We start from the raw sequence: 19,613 nt of genomic DNA, 5'->3' as shown, positions 1-19,613 counted from the left end.
GAACTAAGTCACTATCATGAAAACAGGATGAGGAAAACTGCCCCCATGATTCAATTATCTCCACCTGCTCCATCCCACGACCTGTGGGGATTACGGGAACTACAATTCAAGATGACATTTGGGTGGGACACAGCCAGACTTTATCACACCCTCTCTCCTCTTTAAGTGACAACTCTCCTGGCATTAATATTAATTATTCCTTTGATTTCTTTATGTTTTCACCATCCATTCGTATCCCTCTGCCACAGATAACTTAGCTTTGCATGGTTTGGAACTGTGTAGAAATAGAATATTCTGTACATTTTCCTCTGTGATTGCCTCTTTTCTGCAATATTTTCCTGTTGAGAGGCATCTGTGTTTATTACATCGCGCAGTTCATTCTTTACTGCTCTACTATTCTACTCTACTATTATACTACAGTTAATTTGCCCAGTCTGCTATCAATGGTTACTTACCATTTTCTCATTTGGGGGACATCTATGTTGAATAATGCTATTTGTGAACATATTTGTTGTGTATGTTTCCTGGGGTATATATCCTGGAAGGAAATGTAAAATAGTGTTCATCAGAGAATGAAAAGTAGATTTTCGCCGCTGGAGCCTTCAAGGTGCATATATATGTGTATGCATTTGTGTGCATGTGTGCATATGTGTGTGCATGTGTGTACACGTGTGTGTGTGTTGGACAGGGCTGGGGGAATTGGTGTTGATAGAGAAGACAGAGGCAGTGACCAGTTCATAGAGAGTTTTTTAGGCCAATCTGAGAAGTTTGATCTTGTAGTCTGAAGTAGCCTGACACGGAAGTACCCGAGGCCAGGCATATGGACTTACACATCGTCAGTTCACAGATAGCATCGAGGTCTTGGCTGCAAATGATCTCCCATGGACAGTGTGGGTAGAGAGCTGGAAGCTAATCAAGAAGACAGTCCTGGAACAGAAAGACGCATGAGGCAGACACAAGAAGAAGGGCATTTCCTCCGCATCTCCCTTTGCCCTTTTTGAAATTGGAGATGACTGAGCATCTCTTGTAAAGACTCAAGGCCACTATACTTCCCATGTGCACAGGCACTGAGAATGGAATAGGTATTTTACATTTTCAAATAGTTTTTCTCATTGTAAATACAATTATAAAAATAACATTAGTAAGTCCTAACCAATCACACACAGATAAAGTAGGAACCAAACTTTGTCTTTAAAATGTAGAAGTATATCTGGAGAATTAAAAAAAAAAACCTTAATAGTTGTTATTTCTGATTTTCAAACTGCTATTTTGACCTTAAAACATTTAGTGAAAATTTCTTGTATCATTAATTAGTATTAAACAATTTCCTTTCGAAAGGCTATATGTATATTTCAGTGGATGAATGAGCCCTCATTTATTTAACTAATTTTCCTATGTTAAACAAATTTTATAAATGATTTTACAGGGTTGTTTTCAATTTTTATCAGAAAATCATAAATTTTGTTCTTTTTTAAAAATTCTTTTTCTATTTTAAGTTCTGGGGTACATGTGCAGGTTGGATAGATTTGTTACATAGGTAAATATGTGCCATGGTGGTTTGCTGCACCTATCAACCCATCACCTAGGTATTAAGCCCAGCATGCATTAACTATATTTCTAATGCTCTCCCTCCCCCAACCTCAACCCCTAACAGGACCCAAAGTATGTTGTTCCCCTACCTGTGTCCTTGTGTTCTCATCGTTCAGCTCCCACTTATAAGCGAGAACATGTGGTGTTTGGTTTTCTGTTCCTGCATTAGTCTGTTGAGGATGATGGCTTCCAGCTCCATCCATGTCCCTGCAAAGGACATGATCTCATTCCTTTTTATGGCTGCATGGTATTCCATGGTGTATATGTACCACATTCTCTTTATCCAGTCTATCATTGATGGGCATTTGAGTTGATTCCACATCTTTGCTATTGTGAGTAGTACTGCAGTGAATATACATGTTCATATATCTTTCTAATAGAATGATTTATATTCCTTTGGGTATACACCCCGTAATGAGATTGCTAGGTCAAATGGTATTTCTTATTCTAGATCTTTGAGGAATCTTCACACCATCTTCCACAATGGTTGAATTAATTTACATTTCCATCAACAGTGTAAAAGCATTTTTATTTCTCTGCAACCATAAATTCTGTTTCATTTATTTATTTAAATATATTTCCTTTTTCTTTAAGAAATATTCTAGAAGTGGGATGTCTGGCCCACAGATGCAATTGTGGGGACATTTATGAAGCTCCCGTCCAACACCAGTCCAGAAGGCTGGTCCCGAAAAGGCTCCCTGAGCAAGAGGCGGTCTGCTGCACAGCTCCCGGCAGGCACCTGTGGCACTGATCTGGCCTGGCAGGATGCCCAGCTCCACTGGTAGCCTCACAGCCTGGGACCTGGGTGTCCTAGAACTGCCTTGAGGTCCTACTTCGCCCCTCCTGCCATTGTTCCTTCTTCCCTGATGTCACTCTGCTTCTGGGAGGACTTCCTTTTGGTTCCTGTGACCTGGCCTTCTGTTTGATTCATTACTGAGCTGTCTTAGTTCATTCAGGCTGCCATGACAAAGTGCCATAGACTGGGTGGTTTATTTTATTTATTTATTTATTTTTTGAAATGGAGTCTTGCTCTGTTGCCCAGGCTGGAGTGCAGTGGTGCGATCACGGCTCACTGCAAGCTCCGCCTCCCAGATTCAAGTGATTTTCCTGCCTCAGCCTCCTGAGTAGCTGGGACTAAAAGTGCCTGCCAGCATACCCGGCTTTTTTTTTTTTTTTTTTTTTTGTATTTTTAGTAGAGACGGGGTTTCACCATGTTGACCAGGATGGTCTTGATCTCTTGACATAGGGATCCACCCACCTCAGCCTCCGAAAGTGCTGGGATTACAGGCGTGAGCCACTGCATCTGGCCTAGACTGGGTGGTTTATGAACAACAGATACTGATTTCTCACAGTTCTGGAGGCTGCAAGTCCAAGGTCAACGGAGTGGCAGACTTGGCATCTGGCGAGGGCTGCTTTCTGCTTCATCGAAGGAACCATTTCACACCACCCTCCCATGGTTAAAGGAGCAAGGCAGCTCTCTGGGGTCCCTTTTACTAATCTCATTCTTGAGGGCTCCATCTCATGTCCCAGTCACCTCCAAAAGTCTTCACCTCCTGATATTATTGCCTTGGGAGTTAGGATTTCACCATACAAATGTTGGGGGGACAAGAGCATTCAGTCTATAGCATTCCCCTCTCAACACATAATGACCACGTTTTCATGTCCGGTTAGTCACTGCAGTAGGTAATGAGGACACAGTGGTACAAAATGCAGACAAAGGGTAGGAGAGAAATGGACATTTAACCAAGTACTGCATAAGCAAGTGTGTAATTGCCACTGCTGACAGCCATCTCCATCCAAAGAATGCACAGGTAGATCTTGAGTATCCTGCAGAGGTGAGCCTCTGCTCCCCAGACTTGGGTAGCTTGAAGCCAGAACTGTGGCTTATTTGTCTCTACACAGTGGACACTCAACCATATTTGTTGAATTGAGTTCCCAGTGGCTCAGTGGAGAAAGAGGTCCAAGCCTGGTGGTGGAGGAGAGGAATGAATCCCAAATAGAACGAAAGGAGATGCACCAGATAAACTACTCATGAGAAAATGTCTACCGACCTTTTGGTATTCTGTGCTATTTCTTCCACTATTTAAACAAGTTTAAACAAATTTTAAAATTGTAGAGCAATAGGCCATCTTTGTTTAAAAAAAATAATAAAAAAAAAACCTAGGATACGGTGGAAATGAAAATAAAAACATGCTTTGAGAACTCCACATAATGGAAGAGACGTGAACCCTGAAATGACTTACAAGTATCTATTGGTCTCCTTGAAATTTTCATGGCTGCCTGGATGTTTTCAAAATATTTTAAATTCTATTAGCACGCCTTTCTTCCCCTAGAGAATGGCATTTCCTTGATATATTTTAAAATTATTTTTCTAGGAATACCTGGGCTAAGTGGCTCTCAAAATATCTTGTTGAATGGTGGCTTGAGCTTCAATACAATTGTTACAAGGACACTTATTACTTCAGACTCTTTATCCTGAATGCTTGTTGTTTGAATGAAAAGTTTAATCAATGTGAGGCTTGAGTTTGCTATCCTGTCCATCACATAAACCAAAGAGGTGTGTTGAAAAGAAACAAGGCAAATCTTACTAAGAAAAGCTATGTTTTTAGTGCTAGATGTTAAAATAAAAAAAAAAAAAAAGAAAATGAAATAGGAATAACTGTCTGCCTAAACTTGGCAGTAAAGTTTGCCAGGAAATGGTGCTGAATAGGAAGCTTTCAAAAGGAATCAGGAGAGCTGGCCTTTGTGATTTGCAGATCACTCTGTTTCACCTTAAGAGCCATCACGCCCCCTCTTCATTAGAATAGCAAATTAAAAGGTTCACAGAAACAGTTCAGTTTGGCTTAGTTTAAGTCCCTTCTCAGAGAATGTGAAGATGAATATGATATAGAAATCAATATTTCCCAGCTAGAGGTAATCTAATGTGTGGAACATTTTCTGCCACCCTCCTCTTTGCTCTGGCTGTCCAGATGCTATTCCCATAATCCTTAAATCCCCAGCTTATTCCCATCACCATAGAAACACCTGCTGGCCTGATCAGTTTTGACCAGTTGCCAGCCTCGCTCTTCACAGCTTCAGCTCTTGCTACAGAAGGGCAGAAGAGCAGCGGTGGGGAGTGGCTCTAGGAACCTTTCTCCTCTTCCATTATCTGACTGTCTCCTTAGGGAGAAATGTACCCTGAGGTTTTATTCTTTCTTGCATTAGCAAGTGCTTAAATGCTATGAGGCATGATCACTTTTGAAATACTGTATATAAATTAGGACAGATCTAATTATTTACCTATTTTCTCTCCCTTCAAAGTGAAGGCGTGTCCTCAATATTTTTTTTTCTATTTTATTTTACTATGGTGAAATACACATCACATAAAATTTTTTATCTTAACCAGTTTTAAGTTTACAGTACTGTTAATTATATATTCACATTGCTGTGAAACAGATCCACAGAATGTTTTCTTTTTTTTTTTTTTTTACAGCAAGTCTTTTCATTTTTATTACTCAAAAAAGTTTCATTTTTTTATTTAGCTTTTTGACTCTGTGCTTGTGCCTTCAACACTTTCACAACGATTTTCTGCTCCTCGATAAGGAAAGCACGCTTGATCCTGTCACGAACACATTTAGCACACATGGAACCACCATAGGCCCTGCTGACATGTTTCTTTGTTTTGGACAATCTCATAAGAACTTTAGGTCTTACAGCACGAACCCCTCGAAGTCTGCCTGGGCACACACCACATGCAGATTTTGGTGCTTTCCCAACCTTCTTGGTATAAAGGTAAACAATTCTATTACCAGGGGTTCGGGACAGCCTAGTTTTGTTAGAGGCTGTATTGTAGGAAAGCCTACGTCGGTATGTCAAACGTTGGACCATTCTGAGTGCCTGCAGAAAACGTCCCCGGAAGAGGAAGAAAAACCACAGAATGTTTTCATCTTGCAAAACTGAAACTCTGTATCCATTAAACAATCATTCTCCTTTTCCCCTCTCCGCTGAGCTCCTGGAAGCAACCATTTCATTCTGTGTCTATGATTTTAACTACTCTGGAAACCTCAATTGGAAACACACAGTGTTTGTTTTGTTGTGAATGGCTCATTTCACTTAGCATAATGGTCTCAGGTTCTTCTATGTTGTAGTATATGTCAGAATTTCCCTCCTTAAGACTTAATAAAAATCCCATTGCATGTGTATTCCACACCTATGCACTCATTCATCTGTTGATGGACCCTTGGGTTGCCACAACGCTTTGCTCATTGTGAATAATGTTGTTATGAATATGGTTGTACAAATGCTTTTTTTCAATCCCTGCTTTCAATTATTTTGCATATGCATTCAGAAGTTGAATTGCCCTATGTTTTCTTCTAAGAGTTTTATAGTTTTAGGTCTTACCTCTAGGTCATTAGTCCATTTTGATTTAATTTTTGCATTGGTGTTAGGGAAGGATCCAACTTCATTCTTTTGCATGTGGATATCTGGTTTTCCCAGCACCATTTGTTGAAAAGGCTTTCCTTTCTTTCAGTTTTGAATAGTCTTGGCACCCTGTCAAAAATAATTTAACCACACGTGTGAAGATTTGTTTCTGAGTTCTTTATTCTATTCTATTGGCCCATATGTCTGTGTTTAGGCCAATACCACAATGTTTTCATTATTGTTCCTTTGCAATAAGTTTTGAAATCAGGAAGTAAGTCCTCCAGTTGAATTCTTTTTCAAAATTGTGTTGTCTATTTAGGGCTCCATGAGATTCAATATGAATTTGAGGATTTTTTTTCTGTAAAAAAATTTTACTGAGATTTTGATAGGAATTGCATTAAATTTGTAGATTGCTTTTGGTAGTATTGACTGCTTAACAATATTAAATCTTCCAATCTATGAACATGGAATTAATTTCTGTTTATTTATGTCTTTTAAATTTTATTTCAGCAATGCTCTATAGTTTTTAATGCTCTCTAGTTTTTACAGAGCATTGCTGAAATAAATTTTACAAGTCTTTCATCTCTCAGTTAATTTCTAAGTATTTTTGATACTACTGTAATTTTTTTTTTATAATTTCCTTTTTAGATTGTTCATTGTCAGTGGATAGAAATTAAACTGATTTTTGTTTCTTGACTTCATATTCTTCTACTTTGATGAACTCATTTATTATTTCTAACAATTTATTTCTTTGGTGGACTCTTTAGGGTTTTCTATATATAACTTCATATAATTCGCAAAAAGAAATTGTTTTACTTTTTTCTTTCCAATTTGTATGCCTGTCATTTCTTTTTCTTGCCTAATTGCTCTGGCTAGAGCTTCCAGTTCTACATTGAATAGAAGTGATGAAAGTAGGCATCCTTGTCTTATTCCTGATCATAGAAGTAAAGTTTTTAAAAAAATTTTTCATCATTAAATATGATGTTGGCTATGGGTTTTTCATAGATGGTTTTTATTATACTGAGGTAATTTCTTTCTACCCCTAGTTTGTTGAGTGTTTTTAGTATAAATGGGTGTTAAATTTTGCCAATACTTTTCCTGCATCAATTGAGATAATCATATGATTTTTTTCTTCATTCTATGTGCTGTATTACATTGACTGATTTTCGTATGATGAACTATCCTTGTATTCCAGGATTAAATCCTACTTGATAATGATGTATAATCCTTTGAATATATTCCTGGATCCAGTCAGTATTTTGTTGAGGATTTTGTCATCAATGTTTATAAGTTTATTTTCTGTAGTCTTCTTTCCTTTTTGTGTCTTTGCCTGACTTTGGTATAAAGTAATGCTGGTTTTCTAGAAAGAGAAAGTATCCTCTCCTTTTCAATTTTTAAAAATATTTCAAAAGGATTGGTATTTGAAGTGTTTCATAGAATTTACCAATGAAGCCATCAGGTCTGAGGTATTTTATCATTAGAAGATTTTTGAACACTGATTTAATTTTCTTAACAGTTTTATGTCTTTTCAGATTTTATATTTATTTATTAGTCTTGGTGGGTTTTGTGTTTCCAGGAATTTGTCTTTTTATCTCTAGGTGATCCAATTTTATTTCTGTAGTATCAGTAGTAATGCCCACATTCATTTCTGACTATCAGTTTGAGTCTTCTCTCTTTTGTTCTTACTCTGTCTAGCTAAAGCTTTGTCAATTTTGTTAATCATTTAAAAAATCAACTTTTGGTTTTATCAATTTTTTTATTGGTTTTCTATGCTTACATCATTTACCTCCCCTCTAATCTTTATTATTTTATTTGTTCCACTAGCTTTGGGTTTAGTTTGTTCCTATTTTTCTAGTTTCTCAGGTTGTAAAGTTAAGTCATTAATTTGATAGCCTTTTCTTTTTTTAATGTGTGCTTATAGTTATAAATTTCCCCATTAGCACTGTTTTCTTAAGTTTTGGCATGTTGTGTTTTTGTTTTTATCAGTTTTTAAATCATTTCTATTTTTTCTTTGATCCATTTATGTGTAAGAGCATGTCATTTAATTGTAAAATTTGTGAATGTTTCTATTTTACTTCTCTTATTTATTTCTAAATTTATCCTGTTGTAGTCAGAGAAGATACTTTGAATAACAGCTATTTTAAGAAATTAATTGAAACCTAATTGTGGCCTCACACATAATCTATTCTGGGAAATGTTTTATACATACTTGGGAAGGATGTATATGCTGTTTTTGGGTACCATGTTCTGTGTATAACTATTAGATCTAATTGATTTTTTGTGTCATATAAGTGCTCTGGTTTCTTACGTATGTATGGGTTTTCCATCTATTATTGGGAGTGAGATACTGAAGTCTCCAATTATGATTTTAGAACTGTCTTCAATTCTGCCAGTTTTTGCTTTATATATTTTGATAGTCTGTGATTAGGTATGTGAATGCTTATAAATGTTATATCTTCTTGTTGTATTGCACCTTTTATTAATATTTACTGTCCTTTGTTTTATATAAATTTTTAATTTACAAGTTGATTTTGTCTGATATTCATATAGCCACCTCTGCTCTCTTTTGGTTACTATTTTCAGAAAACATTAAAAAAAATCCTTTTACTTTTAATTTATTTGTTCCTTTGGATCTGATGTGAGTCTTTTGTAGATAGCATAAAGTTAGATCTTGTGTTTTTAAATTCTGCCAATCTCAGTCTTTTGATTGGAGAATTTAATCCATTTATATTTAAAGTAGTGCTGATAAGAAGGGACTAACTTCTGTCATTTTACTGTTTTCTACATGCTGTATAGCCTTTTTGTTCCTCTCCCTCATTTTTACATTACTGTCTTATTTTGTATTTAGTTGATTTTTTTTAATAGTGAAATGTTTACATTTGTTGTGTTTATGTTCATGCTTTTTATCAAATCTGGGAAGTGTTAGCCACTATTTTATTAAATATTCTGTCTCCCCTTTTATTCTTATTTTTCTGAGACTCCAACAATCCATATGCTGGTGTTGGTGGTGTCCCAAATGTCCCTTAGGCTCTGTTTACTTTTCTTCCATCTTTTTATTTCTGTTCCTCAGATTCAAGACTTTAAACTGTCCTATCTTCGAGTTCACTAATTCTTTCTTCTACTTGCTCGAATCTCTCCTTGAATCTCTCTAGTGAATTTTAAACTTCAGTTATGATAGTTTTCACATCCAGAAATTCTTGTTGTATTTGTAGTTTTTCCGTTTCTTTATTGATATTTCCATTTCATTCATGGGTCCTTTTCTCAATATTTTCCTTTGTATTTTTTTTTTTTTTTTGTTGGAAAATACATACTTGATTCTAATTATCTAATTTCCCCCTTCACCGAGGTTTGCTGTTTCTTTGGTGTGGTGGTGGTGGTTGTTTTATTGCTATTTTAACTGGTTTAGGCTGTCTCTGTGCCAAGAATATGCTTGAGTTATAAACTTCAGGTATTTTCAGTTTTTTTCTGAGCATTTCCCTGGTCATGTATGGTTACTTTCTAATTTTCCTCATAGATATATTTGTTTTGAATGTTCTAGTCTTTAATGTCTGGCTCACAAAAGGTAACAAAGAAAAAAATGGAGGGAGGGAAAAGGGGCACTAACGCTTTAAATCCCCTGAAAGGTACATCAGCCAGAGGGAAAAGGGCTTGAAAAAACAGGGAGTTGCAGTGACAACCGTCACTGACTCTTTCTCCACACCTCTGTGATCAAAAGCAGCAATCAGAGTATGGATCCCTGATGTCTGGGATCAAGTTCTTATTTTCCACCATGGCTCTTGCAAGGTGTGTGCAGGCTGATTCAAGGACATGCTAAGAGCTAAAATTGGTCAACATTAACTACAATTTACCATCTAAGCTTTTTCCTGTCAGTTGTAAGCCTTCAATAACCTCTAGAGTTCCCAAATACTTACATCAGATGAATTCTGCCATTGCAATTATTGTCTATATTAGGGGATGGATTTCTAGTGCCTCCTTCTCTGCCATCATTCCATCATTCTCTCCTTGATTCTCTCTCTTCTTACATCTTCTCCCACTTTTAAGTTTCCATTGTCCCCAGAATACCCTTTCGTTAGTGAGAAAATAATTAAAGTTGGAAAAGACTCTTCTGGGAGGAATGGTTTTAGCCTTCAGCCAAGCCCTTCATACAAGTGAACATTTGTGCTTGTTGCATTAAGGGTTATTGTAGGAGATAGAGACAGGGGAAGGTGGTGAGTGGTCTATTTAGGCTTAACTCCAGTTCTTAGTACAAGACATGGTATGTATTTCTGGAAATTCTGAAATACATGCAGTAAGTCTGAAATATGTACAGGTTAAACATAAATATTAAAGAAGAAAGGAAAACTACATAGAAGCAATGACCACATTGAACCATTAAATTAATTTGATCATTTCAGTTACTGCAACGGTTGATGAGGATTGTGCCAGAATTGATCCAGCTGCTGCAAATGATATTGATCATTCCAATAGTGAAAGAGATTAGATCCTCATGTCACACTGCAAAATGAAGTGGGGATTTGGCAATTATTCTCTTGATTTGATCCATACACTGTTGTCATTGTTTTTCTTTATGTCAGTATTGCCAATTCTCATTATGGGATGAAGTATTTTCAGTGTTTACCCCAAAATGCTTATAAACTCAGCCCAATCTCTCTTCCAAAATATATGTCACATTTTGAGACCACTTTCAGCCAGTTTGAATTAGACAACATAATAAGGTGATAATGACAAACATATGGTGACAAGGAAGTTTCACCACTATGCCCAAGAAGGGAAAAATATGGAAAACCATCCAAAAGGGCATAGAAAAAATTCATGGGGCTTGTTAAGTTACATAATCTTTTAGATAAAATGAACTTTTTCTGAAAAACTATTTTGTTTCCATTAATTAAATAGAACTTATTCATATCAAATAGCTTGATCAGATAGCTTTCAACTAAACATTGCAAATAGGTTCTATTAATTGGAGGAGAAGGGAGGCATGTGATTGTTTCAAGTCCTGTTTTCGGTTAAATTCAGCTTAGCTAATTGGATTGATCATGCAGTTACCCACCCTGGCTGCTAACATGGCCAAACCACCAACTCAACCACATCTCTACCCAATGCTTTCTGCTCTATGAAATATGTGCTGATTTGATATAGCAAAAAAACCCCTGACCAGAATTTCCAGGGAACAAGTGATATTAAAAATGGTGGATTGCTGGTTTCCTCCTGTGTAATTAAACACCACAGCTCAAGCTATTTGAAGAGTATAACAGTCTTAGCAAAATATTTATATTTTAATGTAGTTCTATTCACATGCTAAAAAAATAAAAATAAAAATGAAAGCAAAAATCAGAACAAAAACCCACAGGGTTTTGTTGATGTTTCTACCATTAGCTCTTGATTTTCAGACTGGATGGAACAATGCTAAGAATGTATGTCTAAAGTTCTTTGGTTAAATTAGAAAGTAAATACGTTTGCTACATCCCAATACTTTTGAAGATGGATTTCGTTTCTGGTCCAATTTGTACCTATTTGTGTAACTTGAAAAGCAAGCCACCTATATTTCCATTTATTCTGAAATGTCTTTTCAACCAAACTGCCTAAAATTTCTATCATTAGCATCGCTAGGGTGGACTACAATAATTTATGTAGTTGACAGACATTAAAATGCAAATATTATTCAAGATGGAAGAATCCACTTACTAGTTCAGTGGGATTTGATTCACTTGGCAGATTAAAGATTAGTGAACAGGACTCAAAGAAATGAAAACAATCTTTGTTTCTCCAGGGAGGAGCAAAGAATAGAGGACCAAGTCAGGGAACCAGAGAGCCCACAGCCAATGAGCTAACAGGTGTGGGGTGCATGTGCACTAGCGGGTATACGGTACGTGTAAACTACCGGATGCGGGGTGCTTGCCCACTGGTGGATGCGGGGGGTGTGTGCATTCGTGAATGTGGGGTGCATGTGCACTGGCAAATGCAGGGTGTGTATGCACTAGTGGGTGTGGGCCGGTGGGTGCAGAGTGGCACAGGCTCCAGTTTCCCCAGGTTTTTTTTTTTTTAAACCTGACCTTGTCCATTTATTCCACTCTGCAGATGTTTGATGCACCCGCTAGATGCACTAGCAGGTGTGGGGAGTGTGTGCGCTGGTGGGTGCAGAGTGGCACGGGCTCCAGTTTCCCCAGGTTTTTTGTTTTTTTAAACCTGACGTTGTCCATTTCTTCCACTCTGCAAATGTTTGCAGGGCATAAGGGTAAGCTCTAATTTTTGCAACCTGATGTGTGTTGTACTCCTACCACTTCATTCACCCTCCGCTGAGTGCAGGCAAACATTTCCAATAGTCCTAATTTTTCTTTTTTCCTTCTGAGACATGAATTGAACCTGATTTTTTTAAAGTCCCCAAAGGAAACCAGGACCTGGGAAAGAAAACCCATCAATATCTCAAGGGGACTCACATACATTGGGTAAGATTCCAAATACCGCATAGCATATGGAGATTACACACCTGCAGTGGCGGGTAACCACACAGTCACTCCCAGGAGAGATCAGGTGCAAAACCAAGTCAGAGGTTACAAACCAGATCTGCACTGGGGCTCCCTGTTGAAAACTGAGGCTGTCACTGTACTGACCACAGGGGAGTATTCCTGTTCTGTTCTCTGTGGGAATTGATGGCTGCTTACTCTTGACACTTCCTGGAGACTCTGTGGCTTCCCAGCTATTCCCCTTCCAAGCCAACTCAGCTAAATCGTTGCTAAATGAAAAGGCAGATGTTTGAAGTGAATGCTACAAACTGAATTTCAAATGCCTAATAAGGTACTGAAAATTACCTCAAGCTTTCCAATGTCACAAACTGTAAAAATACAAATTAGGCTGCAAGTACAGCCCAGTCACGATGAACACTGCTATATGTTCAAATAATCAAGCTCTCCTTTGCGGAGTCTATTGAAGGAGATTATTATGAGCGATCATTCGCTAATCATTATGTGACAACTATTTCTGTCGCATCGATCTCCTCTGCCTTGTCTGTTTTGTGGGTGATGCTCACATGTTCTAAGAAGGTGATGTTTTCCCCCACAGAGACAGCTCTTCCTGGAGCTCCAATTGATGTGAACCTTTGCTCTCAGCCATCATCTGCACACAGCCAGGATTCACAGTAAATCAGAGGAGCGGGGAAAAATAAAACTGGACGGCTTTCAGTTCCAATCACGTCTTGTTTTACCTCGCTCCAGCCACTCAGTTATCGGGAAATAATGGATTTTTATCTGTGAAACTGAAAGAGCAGGTTTAAGATTTTCAAATTTAAAAATGTTCTCCTTCTGCATTTTATGTGATAAATGGAAGGCTTTCTTTGAGAGAAAGAGGGAGGTTTCATTTTATTCGAATGTAAAAGAGTTCTTTCAAGGTAGAAAATCCTGTTGGCTTTTATCCTGAGAAGGCGGCTCTTGTTTTGCATGGAAGGTTTGTAAGGAAGGTGGAATATGCAGTTTTTGAATGTGTGGTTTTGGAGGGATGGTGGACATTGCACATCGTCCCCCTGCAGAGCAGTCAGGGGCACTTGTAGATGCACCCCAGAACTTGCTGTATGACTTGGGCTGAGCAGGAGATGTGGTTCTCCCGAGTCCAGCAACCTGCACCCCAGGCCTGAAGTTCTGTTATAAACACACTTGCTGGAGTTCTCATGGGGAAGCACAGTTTTAAACATGGACATCTCTTTTCCCAATTTTTTAAATAGTAACCATCCCCCGAGTTTAAACCTTTTTCTAAACCTCCTTCCAAGCAGGGTGCTTGCTCCCTGGCTGGTAGCGGACAACTTCTTCCATGCTTCTACGTAAAGACCCACTAGAATGCTGGCAGTTGGGCTCAAATCTTTCAGGGTGTGCCCCCGGGGTCCCCCCACTAAATAACCCATCTAACCCAAATGTAATAACTTGGCATTTGAAACCTTCCAGGTTCATGCTTAAGCCTCATCCATCTGGACATGTGGACAGGCCCACGTACCATACACGCAGAACTCCCGACATTCTTGCCGTCCTGCTGCTGAAGTTCTAACCCTCTCTGGGGAAAGCTGTGTGCATCCATTCCTAACATTTCAAAGTTTTCTGTCACTTGAGGCACAACCATATACCCCAGGCCTCCTGGCAATACCCTGCTTTTGCTCCTCCAGGCAGCACATCTTACCTGTTACCTTGCATCTTACCTGTTACCTTACATCTTACTTGTTACTTTGCATCTTACCTGTTACCCCCGGGAGTAGATATTTGCCTGTGCATCCTTTTCAGAATAGAGACCATGGCTTGGGTTTCTCTGTATCCTGCAGGGCTTGTGGATTGCCTTGTGAGTAGAAACTGCCAAATGCTATTTATTTTGAGTATAATTTTATTGTGGAAAATCTGGAGAATACAAAGAACTAAAGATGAAAATTCCATACCATCACTGATGGTCCCGTTACCCATATGGAACCATGGTGCCACTGTAAATTGTTTGGTTTAGAGTCTTCCCACCTTTTTGATGAATGTACATGAATGCATTTTAATATGTTTGCAATAACTATTAGGTTGGTGCAAAAGTTACTGAGATTTTTGCTCTTACTTTTAATGACAAAAACTGCTATTACTTTCGCACCAACCTGATAAGTACAAGACATAATGTCTTTTAGGGATTCTTTATCATTACACTGGCTTCCTAAAATTTGAAAAATACATGAAAACCTATGGAAGAAATTTCAGATGATCTAGAATTGTATTTCTCAGAAAAAGAACTGTCTTAGTGCTTCAGTGTATCTCTTTCACACGTATTTAATATTGTGCAATATAAAGACCAATGTAAAAATTAACAGAAAAAGAAATGACCCAGAATGGCAGAGGTGTGAAAATTGGCTTGATGCTAGAAAATCTCTTCTACTACAAGATGTATTCAATTTTCCTTAATTGAAAATATGACTTCACTAGTTGAGTGTAAATTTGGAAGACACAGAACCATTACTCGATTTATTTGTGGCTGAGAACAGCCATTACCATGCTGTGGGTGTCTACACTGCTGGAAGGAGAAACTGTGAACAAGCCCCAGTGCCTTTTAGTCACTCATTTTCCCAGTGAAATGCCATGTTATGATTGATAACTGAGCCATGGTTATGAAATGCTGGAGTGAAACAGCCCCAGCCGTTGTTTTAGGTGCGTTTCAAATTTGTCAAGAGCTTCTGTGTGTACCCCAAGGAAATGAATGCTGCTCTGTCAACACGTTCTTGGAATTCAACAGGAGGCAGCAACAGAGAAGCAGGCATCTCAGGAGGCCTGTCAGGACCTCAGATCACGAAGCCTCCTGAAAACACACAGTACACTGGGTTCCTGATGGCGTAACCTGTGCTAATACTGCCTTGTAATGTCCAGCTTTAAAGTGTTGGCCAGTATTTGGTTGGTGATATGGTTTCACTGTGCCCCCACCCAAATCTCACCTTGAAATGTAATCATCCCCATGGGTCAAGGGTGGGGCCAGGTGGAGATAACTGAATCATGGGGGCAGTTTCCCCCGTACTGTTCTTGTGGTGGTGAATAAGTCTCATGAGATCTGATGGTTTTAAAAATAGGAATTCCCCTGCACACGCCCTCTTGCCTGCCGACATGTAAGACATCCCTTTGCTCTTCGTTTGTCTTCTACCATGATTGTGAGGCCTCCACAGCCATGTGGAACTGTGAGTCCATTAAACCTCTTTCTTTTATAAATTACCAAGTCTCGGGTACTTCTTTATTAGCAGCTTGAGAACAGACTAATACAGTTGGCTAACACTTATTTTCACAAAGGGTATGCAGATGAACTATTCCCTCAATTTTGCACATCAGGCAACAGTATTCTGTCTTGTTCTCATTGAAATATATCTTGATTGGATTATACAATTCTTAGATCTCAAACTTTCTTTCTGTCGATATGCTATTTCATTGCTGCTTGCATTTAGTATTGCAGAGAAAATTTAAGTTAGCTTGCTTTTACTCCTTTTATTAAAAAATATTTTTTCTAAGAATATTTATGGGATTTGTCACACATGTACATCTGCACATACACATACAGACATGCAAGCATGCATATTACATATACAATATGATTTCCTATTATGCATTCATTATGCTAAATAGTTTTTTCTTAGTTCTTAAAGTAAGTTGCTCTTAGGCTTCTGTTGTTCCTTTGAGTTTTCAACACAACATTCATTGTTATCTGTCTGCATGCAGCGGTCAGTTTCGTGTTTACTTCTCTTATAAAATGATGGGTCAACTTGTTGGCTGACAGGAAGTGTCCTGCCCATCAGAATCCATTTCTTGGACACACAACTGTGGATCTAATCTCTTTCATACACATCCAGGTGTTTAGCAATTTGATTGGTGTTGATCATAGCAGAACTCCTTTTTCTTATAGGACTTAATCTGTTGTGGGACGAAAATGGGAACCTCCTGCTTTCAAGTTCTCCCTGATGTTGGACATTTAAATCCAAAGACATGAAAACAAGCCAAGAACATTATACACGATTTTTAAAAATTGGAAGACAGCGAAATAAAGGAAGATGAGACAGGAAAAGACCCAGTAGAAAGAGCAGTAAGCGCAATACCAAGAAAGGTGCAAGATCCGTGCTGAGTTCTTGGAGTCAATGTTGGCCATGAGACCCTGTCTCCCTGGAATGGTTCCTGCAAATCCTGCAGCTTGCAGTCCTTGAGAGAGCCACTGGTGGGAAGCACAGCTCCAGCACAAATACAGCAAGGGGTTTCAAAGAACAGAGGCTGCAGCCTTTTGTCGAGTTCCCTCCCTGTAATCCAAGATATGAGAGGTTCATTTTCAGGTTTTAGAGTAATGTGTGGAGCTCTGGCAAGCTCCAAAAGTGGCCTCTGAGTTTTTGCTTCTGTGTGTGTTTTTGGTATGAACGTGAACTCACGGTATTGAATCTATTGGGAAGGGTTCTCATCCTCTGTGGCTCTTGTCTTTTGGACACACATGTGCCTCCGCCTCTGCCCAGCTAGACACCTTCCAGTAGACTTCTCTGCCATTGGACATGGCCTTCATGGTATTTGATAGGGTTATTGCTTTAAGTGTCACAAACTGCCTTAGCCTTATCTTCTCTCAGCCCCGAGAACATCCATTTCTCCATGGAGCTCTGGTTTCTTGACAGCGGAAGATAGTGTTCCGTAACTACCGTCCAGGCACAGAAAGAGCTATTGCTCTGGAGTGGTCATTTATGGTTGTCAGAGCAAGATGTATGCATTTTTTAGGAAGATGAGTCATGGATAAGTCATGAGTTTATGTGGGTATGGCCAACTCAAGCCAAGGAGTAGCAAGCTTTTCCCTAATGTTTTTGACTTTGTCTTGTAACTTTTTTTCTTTTAAAGTGAACATTTTCTCCCAAAAGGAATTAACAGAATTATTCATTTGCTTATGCTAGTAGTTTTTTTTTTTTTTTTTTTTTTTTTTTTGAGAGACAGACTTGCTCTGTCGCCCAGGCTGGAGTGCAGTGGCGTGATCTTGGCTCACTACAAACTCTGCCACCCAGGTTCCAGTGATTCTCCTGCCTCAGTCTCCCAGGTAGCTGGGATTTCAGGCATGCACCACCATGCCCAGCTAATTTTTGTATTTTTAGTAGAGACAGATTTTCACCATGTTGGTCAGGCTGGTCTCAAACTCCTGACGTCAGGTAATCTACCTGCCTCGGCCTCCCAAAGTGCTGCAATTACAGGCATGAAAACCGCTCCTGGCCTACTTGTGCTAGTAGCTTTAAAATAGCATTCAAAATAGTCTCAGGACCATACTACTCCTGGTGTTGCCCATCGGGGTAATGAATGCACTGTAGGATTTCTTTTTGTGCTTTTATCACAGGAGGGCTATGCTTTCAAAATACCATGTTATAAAGTCTGTTGAGGTCATTCTTCTCTCCCTGGTTAAGCTTTCTACTTGAAATACATCAATTAATTTGGTTCAGTCTGTGTTCCTTTTGTAAATATTGCATAGGTATATTTGTCTCTTACTAGATTTGCAAAATCCTGTAATATCTTTACGTATTTCCATACTCAAAATTATAAACAAGATAGGTGCAAATAAATGAAGTTTCCCTTCTCATTCTTACTTCTTTCTTCCCTCCCCTTGGAGGCAAGCTTTTTAAGTTAATTCCTAGTTTTTGGTTATTTTTTTCCCGAATTATTGTCTCTTTTGTAAAGCAGTTAAACTATTTTGTGGCTCAACATGGTTAGTTGTTCTCTCTCTTTCTTGTTGTACAGCTGAGTCAACAGAGGCCCATGAGATTGGGTCATCCTCCCAGAGATCTACGGGTCTCCGGCAGAGTCCTGGATTCTGGACCCCACATCCAAGCCTTCTGAGAGCGTGGGTCTCTGCTCCCCAAGCAGGCAGATGCTGTGGAGTCTCTTGTTCATGGTGGGCCAGGGCCCAGGGCATGCTGAGCACCGGGGACTCCGTGGTCTCTTTCTTCACAGTCATCCGCGATTTCTTCTCTCAGTACAAATGCAAAGCTACCTGATTTCTATGACAAGCAATGAGAGGATGAACACTTTCCGTAACATTCTATTTCATATATATTTGATATGTAGAAATAGAGAGTGGAAATTGCTCTGAACTAGGTTCAAGCCTGAAAATTGGTCATTTTTGACAGTTGAGTTAACTTCAGCTCACCACTTTGGTTAATAAATCCTCTTTAACTCTTGACAGACAGGAGAAAGCCACCGTTGTACCGCATAACAACCTCTGGTAATTGCGTTTCCTACCTGGGGTAAATCTGTTCTCACTGGTACGCGGAGAAAAAATAATACGTGATATTGCTTTTCCCGTCACTCTGCAGGGCAAGGCGACCTTCTTTTACGACACGATCTTCAAATTAATTTCATAGTTAGATGACAGAGTCACAAAGGCTCTCTATCTCCGTCTCCTCCGTTGTTTTTTCTATCTTATCCCCTTCTTCCTTTCTCAAAATTAAGGTATACTAGGAGTTTATGTTTGTAATTAATAAATGATATTTTTTCTGAGAAGAATTCTAATCCACTCATTTTATACTTAACAAAGTGTAGCCCCAGATTCTTCCTCTATGTTTTTAATCCATTTGATTTTCTGAAAGTTAACAACATAAAAATGTTTCTGCAAGGATTGTGTCACAACTCAGCCATGAACGGAGAACTCTGTCCACACATCTGGGTTCCTCCTTTCTGAGCTCCTCCTCTTCCTAATGGTCACCAGACCCTGTGAGACCTGACTTCTAATTATCTCTCTATATGGCCATAAGTTGCACAGTTTATTCTTGGTTCTGTTTTTTAGTAATGAATATTCTCTTATTGCTATTTCTTCTTTTACCCCTATGTTTAATTGTTTCCTCTCCACCATGATTCTATTAGGTTGGTGCAAAAGTAATTGTGTTTTTGCCATTGAAAGTAACGGCACCAAACTAATAACTTTTATTGACAGTATGAACTTGAAATTTTTTTTTTTTTTTTTTTTTTTTTGAGACAGAGTCTTGCTCTGTCGCCGAGGCTGGAGTGCAGTGGTGCAATCTCCGCTCACTGCAACCTCTGCCTCCTGGGTTCACGCCATTCTCCTGCCTCAGCCTCCTGAGTAGTGGGGACACTACAGGCAGCCACCACCATGCCCAGCTAATTTTTTTTGTA

At 38.8% G+C, this 19,613-nt stretch overlaps 1 protein-coding gene across 1 annotated transcript; it reads right to left on the bottom strand.

Annotated features, from left to right (window-relative positions):
* Positions 1-5,042: 5,042 nt before the first annotated feature.
* On the bottom strand, positions 5,043-5,493 carry LOC112631343 (60S ribosomal protein L34). The gene has a single exon (XM_025396302.1). It carries the CDS (start codon positions 5,455-5,457, stop codon positions 5,104-5,106), a length of 354 nt encoding a protein of 117 aa, XP_025252087.1. The 5' UTR covers positions 5,458-5,493; the 3' UTR covers positions 5,043-5,103.
* Positions 5,494-19,613: the final 14,120 nt, after the last annotated feature.

This window comes from Theropithecus gelada, chromosome 9, assembly GCF_003255815.1.
Source record: "Theropithecus gelada isolate Dixy chromosome 9, Tgel_1.0, whole genome shotgun sequence".
Classification (NCBI taxonomy): Eukaryota; Metazoa; Chordata; class Mammalia; order Primates; family Cercopithecidae; genus Theropithecus; species Theropithecus gelada.
The sequence above is the reverse complement of the archived record's forward strand: the minus strand, read 5'-3'. Positions and strand labels throughout refer to the sequence as shown.